This window comes from Callorhinchus milii, unplaced genomic scaffold, assembly GCF_018977255.1.
Source record: "Callorhinchus milii isolate IMCB2004 unplaced genomic scaffold, IMCB_Cmil_1.0 Scaffold27, whole genome shotgun sequence".
In the NCBI taxonomy this organism is placed as follows: Eukaryota; Metazoa; Chordata; class Chondrichthyes; order Chimaeriformes; family Callorhinchidae; genus Callorhinchus; species Callorhinchus milii.
In genome coordinates, this window is record NW_024704768.1 from 617,831 (window position 1) to 630,594 (window position 12,764).

General features: G+C 47.5%; 1 protein-coding gene across 1 annotated transcript; it reads right to left on the bottom strand.

Moving 5' to 3' along the window:
- Window positions 1-9,300, bottom strand: LOC103189563 (ras-related protein Rab-5B; the record flags this gene model as incomplete). Its single annotated transcript, XM_007909999.2, is given in 6 exon segments — window positions 1-539; window positions 1,180-1,273; window positions 2,177-2,299; window positions 3,196-3,347; window positions 4,517-4,795; window positions 9,252-9,300. Coding segments are annotated over 5 exon segments (648 nt in total). The 5' UTR covers window positions 4,680-4,795; window positions 9,252-9,300.
- Between the last annotated feature and the right edge of the window lie 3,464 nt (window positions 9,301-12,764).

A 12,764-nucleotide genomic window follows, 5' to 3' on the forward strand; every position in this document is an offset into this window, starting at 1 on the left:
GGGTGGGTGGGAGAAGGATAGGATACTGCCATCTTGTGCTAATCTCAAATGACAAAAAAAAAATCGGTGGCGATTCAATTTACAGAGTTTGTCCTTAACAAAAATCTACACGTGTTTTTTAAGGTTTGGAAGGATCTGGTTGTGGGTCAGAGACACAGAGACGTGGATCCACCTAGTGAGAGAAGGTTAATAAAAATATTGAGGGGCAGAGGGGAAGGGGGGGGCAACTAAATCACAAGAGAAAAAACCCATTAAGTAGATATTTGCATCTATAGTACAAAGTAAAGACCGGTGGACGTCAAAGTCCCACATCATCCACTCCGCAGGTACTTTACTCAAGCATTGCAAAGCGCGGATGCTGAGATTTAATTTTGAGTGTGCAGTTGTGACGTCTCGGAGCAAACTCCCTTCCCCCCCTTTCCTTCAGTTGCTACAGCACTGGCTCTTATTCTGCTGGGCTGTCTCGTGCAGGTCCACGCCTCGGTTCCGGCCCGGGGTCCCGGTGACGCTCTGCGGTTCGCTCTTTGGCAACTTCTTGGCTGCCGAAGGAAAAGCCACAGTTGGTAAAAATGAACTTCTACGTTGCTTGTTGCAAACACAAGAAATCAGACTGGGGAAGTGATGGGATGGGGGGAGGAAGGGGGAGGGTGAGGGAAGGAGGGGGGAGAGGGGGGAGCGAGGGAAGGAGGTGGGGAGGGAGGGAGGTGGTGAGGGCGGAAAAAAGGGGTGAAGGAGGGAGGTGGGGAGGGAGGGAGGTGGGGAGGGAGGAACGACGAGTTAGATGGAAACCTTCCAAGTTTCAAACTTAAGTAAACAAGATTCTGATCATTTCAACAAGCGGTTTCCTGTCCAGCATGATTATATTCTCTCCGACCTGCTCTAACCCACTAGTTGCTGCTCGACTGGCTCTGGCCTCCTGCTTGTCCCTCATGCCCTCCGTTTCACCATTGGTGGCTACATTTTCAGCTACTGTGCCCTGAAATCTGGAACTTTCTTCCTCCTCTGTCTTGCCCCTTTCAACCCCAACTTCAGGTCGCGCCTAAAGACCTTCCTCTTCAACCATGCTTACAGTCACCTCCCCACCCCAACTCAGCGTTGTGCTCCGCCACTGTCAAGAGCTCTTGGACGCTACCCTGTGAGAGGGGCGCTGTGTAAATGCAAGTTGTTGTTGCATCTTACCTATTGCCAAAAACAAATCATTTACGTTCATCGCCGTCTTTGCCGAGGTCTCCATGAACAACAAGCTGTTGTCGTCTGCATATGCTTGGGCTTCCTGTTGGACGAGAGTGGAGCATGTTAGCTTTACAACAACAACAACAAAATGACATTTATAGATGGGTAGGAGTGAGGGAAGGCAGAGAAGTGGGAAGGCGACCAAAGGTACGATCGAAGAGGAGGGTTTTGAGACCGACCTTGAAGGAGGCAAGGGAGGAAGCGAGGTGAAGGGACTATGGGATGGAGTTCCAGAATGTGGGGGCAGAGAGGTTGAAAGCCCGGCCACTGATGGTAGGGCGGGTCGGGCGGGAGACATGGAGCAGGCTGGAGTCCACTGAACGGAAGGAGCGGGCAGGTTGGTTGGGAGTCAGCAGGTCAGAGAGGTAGGAGGGGGCAAGGCCATGGATGGCCTTGTAAGTGAGGAGGAGGATCTTGAATTCGATCCTCTGAGGGATGGGGAGCCAGTGGAGTCGGGCGACGGTGGGAGTGATGGGGTCACGGAACCTGGTGCACGAGAGTACACGAGCTGCAGAGTTTTGGATGATCTGCAGCTCGCGAAGGGAAGAGTGGGAAGGCCGATGAGGAGGGAGTTTCCATAATCGAGCCTTGATGTGACGAATGCGTGGGTGAGGTTTGGGGGCCTGAGGGGTGAGGCACTGGCGGAGTCTGGCAATGTTGCGGAGGTGGTGGTAGGCAGTGTCGGTCATGGCGCGGATGTGGGAGAGAAAAGACAGTTCAGGGTCAAACAAGACACCCAGGTTCCTGACTGGCTCAGTGAGGTTGAGTGTGCAGCCGTGGAGGCTGCTGCTATCAGCACCCGAGGTGCAGAGGCGCTGGCGTGAGCCAATCAGGAGTCCCTCGGTCTTGCTGACGTGCAGCTGGAGAAAGTTGTTCCTCACTGTGTGTTTACACTTCCCAGGGAGCTCACATTCATTCCACCTGCCCACTAACCAACACTTACCTCATATTCCACCATCCTTTTGTTAGCCAGATCTGCCTTGTTTCCCGACAGCGCAATCACTATATTAGGACTGGCTTGCCGTTGTAACTCTTTCACCCATGTCTTTGCTCGTGCAAATGTCTCCTGTAAAAACATCATTGTTTAATGTTTATTTCACTAGAAGTCCCCCTAAATTCTCCCCTTCTCCCCACTGAGTTATCTGAGGTAATCTCCACACAGGGCGGAAACACAATACAAATACACACACAATAACGCGCACACACACACAATACACACACACACACACACACACACACACAGGGTGCACACTTTCTATTGCACAACCAGAAAGAGCAACTCGCTCCAGGGTATTTGAACGATGTACAGTTTAGCAAATGGAACAGGGCCTCTTTAAAATGTCCCAATAATCTTCAGACACAGACTGTATATTTGACAAATCCCACTCACCAGAACACGAACTGGGAGGATTATTGGGGTTATTATTGCCTCACGGCTCAGTCCTTCGCAGTTGAGGGTCGGCCTGGTTGCTCTCTGTTCTTCGTTGCACATTGGTTTGAATGACCAGCAGTACAACATTTTTTTTCTGGCCAGCTGGTGTCTGACATACGCGGAAACCCATCACTGCGCTTAAGAGTATCCAAACCAAACTGAGATTTCCATGCTTCCCAATTACACATGGAAATCCCAGAGATAAGATTGTTGGAATGGAATGTGCGCTCTTTCTCTCCCTGGAGGGAGGCATCCTGCTTACCTAATTCTGGAAAGTATTAGGTGCAGGTTTGCAAGAGCCAAGGCTTGGGGGAAGCCCGGAGTGTGTGTTGGGGTAAGTGTTGGGAGTCTAACCAGCTAAACCCACATAGCTTGCCATTGATATTGCTGAATGGCAAGCTTTCCCACTGCTTGTCCAGCTAGGACCACCCTACCCGTTAGGGCTTTGGCTTGCAGGTTTAACAGGAGCTGAGTAGAATGACTCCCTGCCCCCACTGACTGGACATTGATTAATAAAGGAGTTCTCTAACCTGGTTAGTGATATCATAAACCACGATGGCAGCCTGAGCCCCTCTGTAGTACATGGGAGCCAGACTGTGATAGCGCTCCTGTCCAGCTGTGTCCCAGATCTCAAACTTCACTGTGGTGTCATCCAGGCAGACAGACTGTGTGAGAAACGCGGCTGCAGAAACAGACAGGAATGTAAAACAACTTTGTTTTAAGAAAGTAGTGAGGTCCAATAATTGGACATTGTATGACTTCTGCCTCTCTCCCACCAGTCACACGTAGGGCTCTATCCTTGGTCCTATCCTCTTTACCATCTATAATTTTCCACTTGGTGAAATCCACCCACCCTTAACTGAAGTACCACTGCTCTTCTGAACAACTGCTTCTCAAATTCAAATCCTGCCACGGTCCCTAACCCACCCCACGTCTGCAACCTGCTACAACCCTACTGACCGGGCCACTCCCTTCACTCAGTAAACACCGGCTTACTTCATGTAACTCTGCCTTATCTGCCCATCCATTAGTAGGCAGGCTGTCAGACATTCTGCCTCCCCCCATCTCAGAGGTCTACCCTAGAGTTCCTACAACTAGTTCTCTCCCGTCCCTCGTTCAAGGCCCACCTTTTTGATGGCTCTTTCGGTCATCTTTCCCCCTCCCACCCCTTCCCCCGACTCCCATTGCCAGCGCAGGTGCCCAACCTGCAGAGCCGAGTGCTTTGAGATGTCCCCCTGACATGAAAGACACCGAGTAAATCTGAAGTGTACTGTATGGCAATAAAAATCACACTGGGTAAAATAACTCAAAATGTGTTAATTTACAGTTGGTCGAGGCAAATACTGTAAAGAATCATGCATCTTAGTAAATATTGCTTATTATACTGTGGATAAATCTTTCCCTACATGAGCTGTGGATCTTCTGCCTGGGAAGAGATAATAATAATCCTTGCATTTGATATAGCGCCTTAACACGTAATTGAGACGTCTCAAAACACTTCCCAGAGTATATTGTAAAGTGGAATGACTGAATTTTGGCAGCCAACACTGCAGTGACCCATAAACAGGCGTGGATTGAGTGACCAGATGCTTTCTTTTTTTTCCAAGGGATTATTACCCCCGGAAAGCGATCCACCAATCGACTATCAACCGGTTAGACTAATAAATTGGTTATAGAGTGGGGGTGGGGGAGTAGTAAGTTGCAGGCAAAATTGCACATAGCGGTGTGCAACAAACAGTCGTGGATTAAGTGATCAAATATATATTTTTTGGAGAGGGATTATTATCTGAGGAAAGAGATGGAGGGAGACTTACCTCCAATAGTGCCTACAACCATAGAGCCTACACTTACCTCCAATAGTGCTTTCTTGGTACTCGTGAAACTGGCCTTTAACAAACCGCAGAACCAGGCTGGACTTGCCCACCGCAGACTCCCCCAGTAACACTAGCTTGAACTGGCAGATCTTGTTGGCTTGTGACTGACCATTTGGCCTTGAAGCTCCTCTGCTGGCCATGGCCTCCTCAGTAATCCTAGCAAGAATCTGCTAATGGACAATCGTAATCCCACCAACTCTAACAGGATAAATGCGGCTTCCACTTCAAAACCACAATCTGATCAGCACTGGAAAATCTGCCGGGAAAAGACAGAGAAATTTAACTCCAATTCAGAGTGAAACAAATTAGGTTTTGATGAACAACAATACTGATTACCATTTAACTGGTTTTAATTACCATTTAAAACTAAAATACTGCACAATATATGAGAGCTTTGAGACGTCTCAACGACGCTATATCAAGTGCAAGGATTATTATTAATAAGAAAGAAGTTCCTACTGATATTTTATAGGAAACGACTCATTCAATGTATTGAATGTTTGCGGAGAAGACAGAAACTACATTCAACTGTAGCAAAAAGAGGAAGGGGAGAAAAATACCAGCCCTGAGGCCCCCACTCATCAAGTTGATCGAAACAGAACAGCAAAGCTCAAAGAGAAAGGAAGGTTTCCGGTGAATCTGAGGAAATTTGGGAATGAAGGTTCTCAAGAAGTCCCACAGCTTTTAAATTGTGTGTCATCACTTTACCATATAGCCATTACAGTATAAACCATATAGCCATTACCTTATAAACCATACAGCCATTACCTTATAAACCATATAGCCATTACCTTATTAAACCACCCAGCGTCTTGGGACGTCCTCTTGACGTAAAAGGCGCTAAACAAATGTAATTTGGTACTGTATTCTATATAGCCATTACCTTAATAAACCAAACCTAATCCTGTCGTGCTCCTTCCAAACCCAGCCACTCTTTTCCCACTCATTCTTCAACACATCGCAAAACAGATGGATCTATTAAAACTTCCCCTGAATGCAGCTTGTCTTAGGGAGACAAACTGAACAATTTGTTCATTTGCCTAACCAGCTGTTAGAAACCACTAAAAATGCCCCCCACAACAGCTTGACTCCGCACTGGTTGAGAACTGAAATACGGGAGCTACTGTGTCAACCCCACATCAAAACAAGCTGTGCCATCTCCGCAACCGCATAACTATATAGCCAAGCCACACAGTTCAGACACACTACATGTATTGGAATGAAAGTGATCTGTAATGTGACTATCCTTTCTTCGTCACATGGTGAGGTGAAATAAAAGCCTTCCATCTCAAATTCCTCTCCCAACTTCCAGAGAGGGATAACAGAAATTTCATTCCTCCTACAGCAACCCCTGTGCCACAGTTCCACTGTTTAATAATAGCAATGATAATTATCCTCACATTTGATATAGCGCCTTATCACATCTCAAAGCGCTTCACTGAATATACTGTGAATTGAATTGATTGTATATTTTGTGGGCGAAACACAGCAGCCAATTGGGCACAGCAGTGTCCCACGAACAGTCGTGGATTGAGTGAATTATTATTACTATTTTTTTTGAAGGGATTATTATGACTGGAAAAGCAATCCCTCAATCGACTAACAACTGGGTTCCTATTTACTGCTAGGTGAACAGCCGTGTGAAGTAAGTTACCTTGCCCAGTGTTTCGCCCTGCCCGGGATTCAAACCCAGATCCTCTCGCTTGCGAGGCGAGTGCTCTAACCACTGAGCTACAGGACTCTACAATAATAATAATAATCCTTGCATTTGATATAGCGCTTTTCATGTCGGGAGGACGTCCCAAAGCGCTTCACAGAACACACTGTAAAGTAAACACACAACCCAACCTCAGAGATGTGGTGAAGAGGAAATCCTGACACGGCAACACTTAACAATGATAAAATTAGTAAACATTTCCTCTGTTTTAAAAAAAATCGTTATTTCGAGTGTTACGTTTATCTATGACAAGTTGCAAAATGCATCCTTCTTACAATCCTGCAAAACAGAACCATAAGCTACTAAAACACAATCCACAGGAAAAGGTAAGGAGTATGAGGGGAGGAGAAGCAAGATGAAGCCTCTCGAGAAGTCAAAACAAGTCTAACAATCAGCTTCATTCACAGAAACCCCCAAAAGATATACAATTTGGCCTTGAATACACAGCTTGCAACTTTTCTGCACTAAAAGAAGTGTTTTTTTTCAGTGGAGAATTCTAAACGCAGGTAAACAAACTCTAATCAAAGATCAGTTTCTAAACATGGGCAAACCTAGAGACATGTTGATAATGTCATAAAAGCTGCAACAAACTGTTTGGACAACTGTGTGAATTTAAAGCCCTTTAATGTGTTACCACTTTGTAACCACCTTTCAGTGATCAGTTCTCTACTGTACACAATTAGTAAAGCACTGATTAGGTGATTGTTACTGAAACCCATCACCACAAAGTGTTCTATTTCTGTCACGTCATTCGGTCAGGAAAGGCTGCCCCAATTTCATCCCAGTCACTGGGCGAAAGAAATCCCAGTCACTAGGCCCTGCCATTGCCTCCGCGCGAAGGGAGTGACATCTGCAGTAACCTGACAACCTGGAAGGGGCCTTTTTTCACACCTGCTATAAGACAGCCTCAGAAATTGGATGAAGATTACTGCATTATAATGGATGTTGTCTTCTGGAAAGGATATTCGTAAAACTCAAACCTGATTCCAGAAAGTTATATCAATGGGTACTTGAAAAGGAAACATTTGCAGGGCTACGGGGTAAGGGTGGGGACTAGCTGGTGACTCTTTCAAACACCCAGCACAGGCATGATGGGCCAAATGGCCTCCTTCTGTGCTGTAAGATTCTATGATCTGAACTGATCTGGAGGTTACCACATGAACTTTGGTAAAAGCACTAAGAGATTAATAAGACATTCGACTAGTTTTAGTACAGTGAGCTTTATTAATAGAGTAGGTATTGTTGAAATGGTCACCAAATCAACTGGTATTAAATTACTTGACCAGATTAATAGACACAAACACAATGGAAACTGTCCTGTCAATCACAGTACTGACAAAACATCACTCCAGGAACTGAAGATTGGCATTCCTTCAAGAGAAAATTAAATGGCATTAAATGAAAAACTTGCAGTTTATAGCGCTATAAGAGTCAGCAGAATTGGGTGATATGGTTTGGGTTGATACCAGCACATTAATAATCCCAGCGTTCGATATAACACTTCATTAAGTTGTCAAAACATCTCAAAACATTTCAAACTTGCTATGAGGTGTAGTGACTCTCTGTAGACAAACAACAACACATAAAATTGCTCATTCACTCCGTGGCTGTTTGTGGACACACCAATGTCCACAAACAGCCACGGAGTGAATGAGCAATTTTATCGGGTGGGGGGTGGGAGAGAAGAAGAGTCTTGGCCACGACACCAGGAGAAACTCCCTTCTCCTTTCCAATAAGTGCCACAAAATCTTTAATGTACGCCTGAACAGGCAGACAGGATCTCCCTCATTAACATCTCATTCGAAGGATGGCACCTCTGACAATGCAGCGCAAACCCCCAGTACTGCACAGATGGAGCCTCAGCCTATGCTGTGATCTCAAAGCCCCCGTATGGGGGGGGGGGCTCGAACCCACAAACTCCTGACTTGGGAACGAGAGTGGCAGAGGCCACGCTGTACAGTACCAGCAGGTGAGGTGGCTAATTTGCACCAACAACACACCCGGTTGACGCTTTATTGCAGCTTCTGGGGCGCGGGGGCGCGCGCTTGTGGGGGGGGGGGGGGGCAGGGAACGTCCGGACAGGGGGAGGGGTAGGTGATGGACAATCCTCTCCCATCCCAGGAGCGTGTGTTTGTGTGCGGATGCGAAGGGGGCGAAAGGGGGGGAAAAGGAAAGAGATGAGGGTGAGGTAGAGAAATAATAACAACAATAATCCTTGCATTTGACACAGCGTCTTATCGCGTCGTTGAGACAAGAAGTAGCATTTACACAGCGCCCCTCAGCCCTCACCCTCGCAAAGAGTGTCCTCGAGACGTCTCAAAGAGATTCACAGGGATACACCCTATAAACAACAACAAATGGCACCGGTGCGGCGCAACTTCACGTCGAAAACACGCCCCAGGGCGCCGGGCAGTCAGGCAAAGTGTAGTGACTGTGTGTGTTTTGTGGGTGAAACGCGCACAAGAGAAGGAAAAAGCACCAAAATAACACATACAACGCCCTGAATATTATGGGGAGGGGGAAGGGCAGGGCCTAGGAGCTCAGGCTTCGGGGGGAGACACACACACACACACACACACAAGAGGTTTAAACGCCTCACACCCAGGCCTGGAGGAGGGGAGGAGGGAGGGGGAGGCTGGGCCGAGGTGGGGGGGGAGGCGGCGGCTCAGGAACAAGAGGGAGAATGTTCCAGAAGCCGCGGACTGGGACGGGAGGAGTATTGCGGAGGGAAGGGGAGCTGTGTTCGCAGCTCTGCTCGTCATCGCGGCCTACTCCAGGCCCAGGCTTCGGCCTCGGCCCCCGGGGGGGGGGGGGAGCGACAGACACACAAACCCCGGGGGAAAAAAATACATTTTATATAAAAAAAGCTATTTATTTTACGGCTCCCCCCACCTTTCCTTTCCCCCCACGGGGCCCTGTGACGGGGCTGGAGGGGAGCCGGCGTGGGGTGGGGGGGCCGAGGCCTACGCGCTAGGCCCCGGGTGAAGCCTTTTACCTCAGGGCGGCGGCGGCTCCGCAGCGAACGAACAACCTCGGCGCCCAGCGGAGTGGGCGGAGCTTCCCACAGCGGGGGGGGGGGCGCTAATCGACAGCCTCCGCGACCAATCACGGGCCGACACTCGGCGATTGCTGACCCGCGATTGGGCACGGGGGCTGCACATCACCTCCCATCGCGCAACGCCAGAGCCCTCGTGATTGGCGGAGGATTCTGACCATTTGGGCGGGATTAAACACTGGACCAATCGGTGGCGTCGAACTGGCTGCGAGGGTGGGATTTGCAGGGGAAGGGGGAGGGGCAAGAATTAACTCCTTCCACCCCACACTGTTGAAAGCTATAACAATAAGCTCACACACACAGACACACACACACATACAGACACACACACAGGCACATACATAGACACATACATACAGACACAAAAACACACAGGCACATACATACACACACACACACATACAGACACACACACAGGCACATACACACATACATACAGACACATACATACAGACACACACACACATACAATACAGACACACACAGACACACATACATACAGGCACATACATACAGACACATACAGGCACATACAGACACACACATACAGACACACACATACATAGGCACATACATAGACACACACAGGCACATACATACAGACATACACAGGCACATACATACAGACATACACAGGCACATACATACAGACATACACACACACAGGCACATACAGACAGAGGTACAGACACACAAATTCGGTGGAACATTCTTTAATTGGGTTTGGGGTCGGAAGCACAAAAACTGGCTTCGGAATTTAAAAAATTTCCACAATTCTGTGTGATCTTAAAAAATATTTTTTATAATGATGAATAATAATTATTATTTATTAATAATAATAATTATGTGGTCATAATTATTTCAGCCACTACGCCCCAAAGCTCTGGAACTCCCTCCCTCAATCCCTCTGCCTTCCCCCCCTCCCACTTTCAAATCCCACCTGAAGACCTTCCGTTTTGATGGTGTTTACGGTCACCTCTCCCGTCCCGTTGGTTCACTGTCAGACTTCACCGCTATGTAAATGCAAGTTATTGTTGTTGTCACTCAACCCGCGACTATTTGTGGGACGCTGCTGTGCGCAATTGGCTGCTGCGTATCTCCCACAAAATACACAGTCACTACACTTTACAGTGTCTTCTGTGAAGGGCTTTGAGAAGTCCTGGAGAATTGGTAAGGTGCTATATCAAATACAAGGATTAAATTATTATAATCTTGTCACTTAATGCAAAAGGACAGCCCCTCCATCACCCTTAACGAAGATAATTTTTGTGAAAACTCCACCTCTGCCCCCGACAACAGAATCAATCAGGAGGGACGTGGATAAGCCTCTGAGCTGCAGAAACATTCAGTGACGTGTGGAATGTGTGCGTGTGGGGGGTGGGGGGGGATGGAGAGAGAGTTGGAAAGAGAGGGAGAGGGGGTGCGGGATTCATCTAAATTTACAGCACAGGAGGCCATTCGGCCCATTGAGTCTGCACCGATTAATGCCTGTCATTTTTAAAAAAGTGATCCAGCCAACAGCCATTTACACTTCCACACGTCACGGCCGTTTGCGATACGTCGCTGGCTGCTCAAACTGGCTGCCCTGCGAGGTTAACACACAGTCACTACACCCGAATCTCGTGAATCTTGTGAAGCGCTTTGAGACGACCCATTATAACACAGCACCTCTTTAAATGCAGCAACATTGCCACCATGTGGCCACATATCGCTATTGCAAAACCTCCAGTAAACTTGGCCAGAAAAGCAAATTCAGTCTCAGACACTCACTTGCTCAGATTTATTCCTTATTATCATCATCATCATCATTATTATAATACAGACTAATTAAAACTGGAGAATTAGATCTCTATCTGCGCATCTCACTAATATTGGGGCATTAAGGCAAGAGAACAGCCACGTTATTGCTGTTTAGTCAAATCTTTACCGGTTCCACCCATTTCCAGACAAGAGGGATGGATCTTTGACATCCAGCTGAACAGGGTTAAACAGGAGGAAAAATACTGCAGATGCTGGAAATCTGAAATAAAATCAGGGATGGCTGGGAGCACGCAGCAGGTCAGGCAGCATCTATGGAGAGAGAAAGCCGAAAGGTCATCAACCTAAAATGTTAACTCACTTTCCTCTCTCCATAGGTGCTGCCTGACCTGCTGCGTGTTCCCAGCGACTTCTGTTGTATTTTAGGCCTAAATGGGACCCTTGATATATCATCTGAAAGACAGAGGCGTGGGCAGTCGCTCTGGATAAGTGACTGGTAATGTTTGCTCCCCCCAACACACACCTTGTCCATTCTGTTACTAAAAGCACAACTGTGTTAGTCTTAAAACAATAGAAAACAATCCTTTCTTTATACATCACATGGGAAAATCTTAGGTTTTTTTTTGTGTGGGGAGAGAAAGAAACATCCAATGCAATGTAAAAATTACCCAAATAACAGAGTGAATGAATCTTCAATTAAACAGCCATTTCCCACAACACCCCCCCGCCCCCAAATACACACACACACACCCCGACACACACACAGACCCCGACACACACACACACACACACACACACACAGGGTCCATGTGTCTGGACAGTGACCAGCGTTGGGAATCTCTCTGTCCCTAAAGCCCAGGCACACAAAGCCCCCCACCCCACCTCAACCGACACACACACACACCGGCCCAGACACCTCGCTGTGTGGCCTGGTTTCCTCTGAGCCGGATCTCAAATCAAGACATGAAAAAAAATGAGCAAAATTCACCCCCAAATTAGCTCAATTTAAATTAATATTCCCCCCAAAAAAAATCTTCCCTTTGGTGTCTACAAACTTCACCCCTCAGGCCGTGATCACTGAAGATTAGTTAATATATGTGGATATTATAAACAAAGCATTACAAGTGAAGCTAGAGTTTACACTAATATTTTATCTCCCCCCGTAACCCTCCCACCACCAACCCTAACCCTAACTCTTAGCCGCCCCCACTCCCCTCCCCTCCCCCAGTGGGAATTAACAACGTCAGTAATTCCTGTGCTCGACACTAAAGATAATCAGAGAGAGGAACAATATCCTTTGTGTGAGCCGCCCCTCAGGGGAAGTCTGGTCTAACCGCCAGTGTTTGCACACAACAATGTGATTCTGTGCTCACAGGGACAAAGCACTGAGCAGTGGCTCTGTACATCAGCTGTGAGTGTGGACTAAAAACAGAAGTCGCTGGGAACACGCAGCAGGTCAGGCAGCACCTATGGAGAGAGGAAAATTAGTTAACGGTTCAGGTCTATTCACCTAAAACGTTAACTCATTTTCCTCTCTCCATAGGTGCTGCCTGACCTGCTGCGTGTTCCCAACGACTTCAGTTTTCATTCTGAATTCCCAGTATCCGCCATTTGCCCGGAAGTGTGAGTTGGCTGGAGGGACGTTGATATGGGGAAGTGGGGGGAGAGAGGGTGGGGCAGGTGGTGGAAGGTGCC